This window comes from Pyrgilauda ruficollis, unplaced genomic scaffold (assembly GCF_017590135.1).
Source record: "Pyrgilauda ruficollis isolate IOZ18807 unplaced genomic scaffold, ASM1759013v1 scaffold9225, whole genome shotgun sequence".
Lineage (NCBI taxonomy): Eukaryota > Metazoa > Chordata > Aves > Passeriformes > Passeridae > Pyrgilauda > Pyrgilauda ruficollis.
Window position 1 is genome coordinate 1 of NW_024531295.1, and position 661 is coordinate 661.

A 661-nucleotide genomic window follows, 5' to 3' on the forward strand; every position below is an offset into this window, starting at 1 on the left:
CCTGCCCTGCCTGGCCAGCAAGGAGCCACGGACCATGCTGCTGGATGAGCTCTGGGAGAGCCGCGAGTACGGGCTGGTTGTGACAGCCCAGCCAGGAGAGTACAGGTGCCTCCTCCCTGCTGTGTAGTCCTGGGGGGCTGCCTGCCCCAGCCCCATGCGCCCATGTCCCACTCACACTCCCCCTGCCCGTGCAGGTGCTGTACTGGGGAGGTGCTGAAGGTGACTGGCTTCCACAAGCAGTGTCCCTTGGTGGAACCTGTGCGCAGGTGAGGACACCCCAATGCCTGTCCCTCACCTCAGGAAGCTGGGCCCATTTACAGGCAAGGTCTTAACAGGAGGGTGCCAGTGACCCACCCTGTGTCCCTGCACCGCAGGGAGAGCCAGACACTGAGCGTGCGAGGTGAGAGCATCCCTGAGGAGCAGTTCTGCCAGAGCCTGTGCCGCACCCTGACCTTGTGGCCGGGTGCTCGCCTGATTGACTACGTCTGTGTGGAGAGCAGCCTGCTGGGTGAGTTACCCTGAGCTGTCCAAGTCCCCCTAAAAGTGTAGCTGGCACTACATGGGGGTCTGCAGGGTTCCTGTGCTGCAGCTCAATCCTGGCACCAGCAAAATTTCCCCCTTGGAGAGGGGTGAAGCTTCTGTGGGCAAGGATGGGGAGTCT

The 661-nt window shown here is 62.3% G+C and overlaps 1 protein-coding gene across 2 annotated transcripts; it reads left to right on the forward strand.

Annotated features, from left to right (window-relative positions):
- The first annotated feature begins 6 nt into the window (after positions 1 to 6).
- Positions 7 to 652, forward strand: LOC121365283 (GH3 domain-containing protein-like). 2 transcript variants are annotated; one of them, XM_041489335.1, is made up of 3 exons: positions 7 to 105; positions 195 to 266; positions 336 to 652. In XM_041489335.1, the coding sequence occupies exons 1-3, from the start codon at positions 35 to 37 to the stop codon at positions 520 to 522; spliced, it is 330 nt and encodes a 109-aa protein (XP_041345269.1). In that variant the 5' UTR covers positions 7 to 34; the 3' UTR covers positions 523 to 652. The 2 variants fall into 2 exon arrangements, with proteins under 2 accessions (XP_041345269.1, XP_041345270.1); XM_041489336.1 differs by having other exon boundaries at positions 375 to 652.
- The last annotated feature ends 9 nt before the right edge of the window (positions 653 to 661 follow it).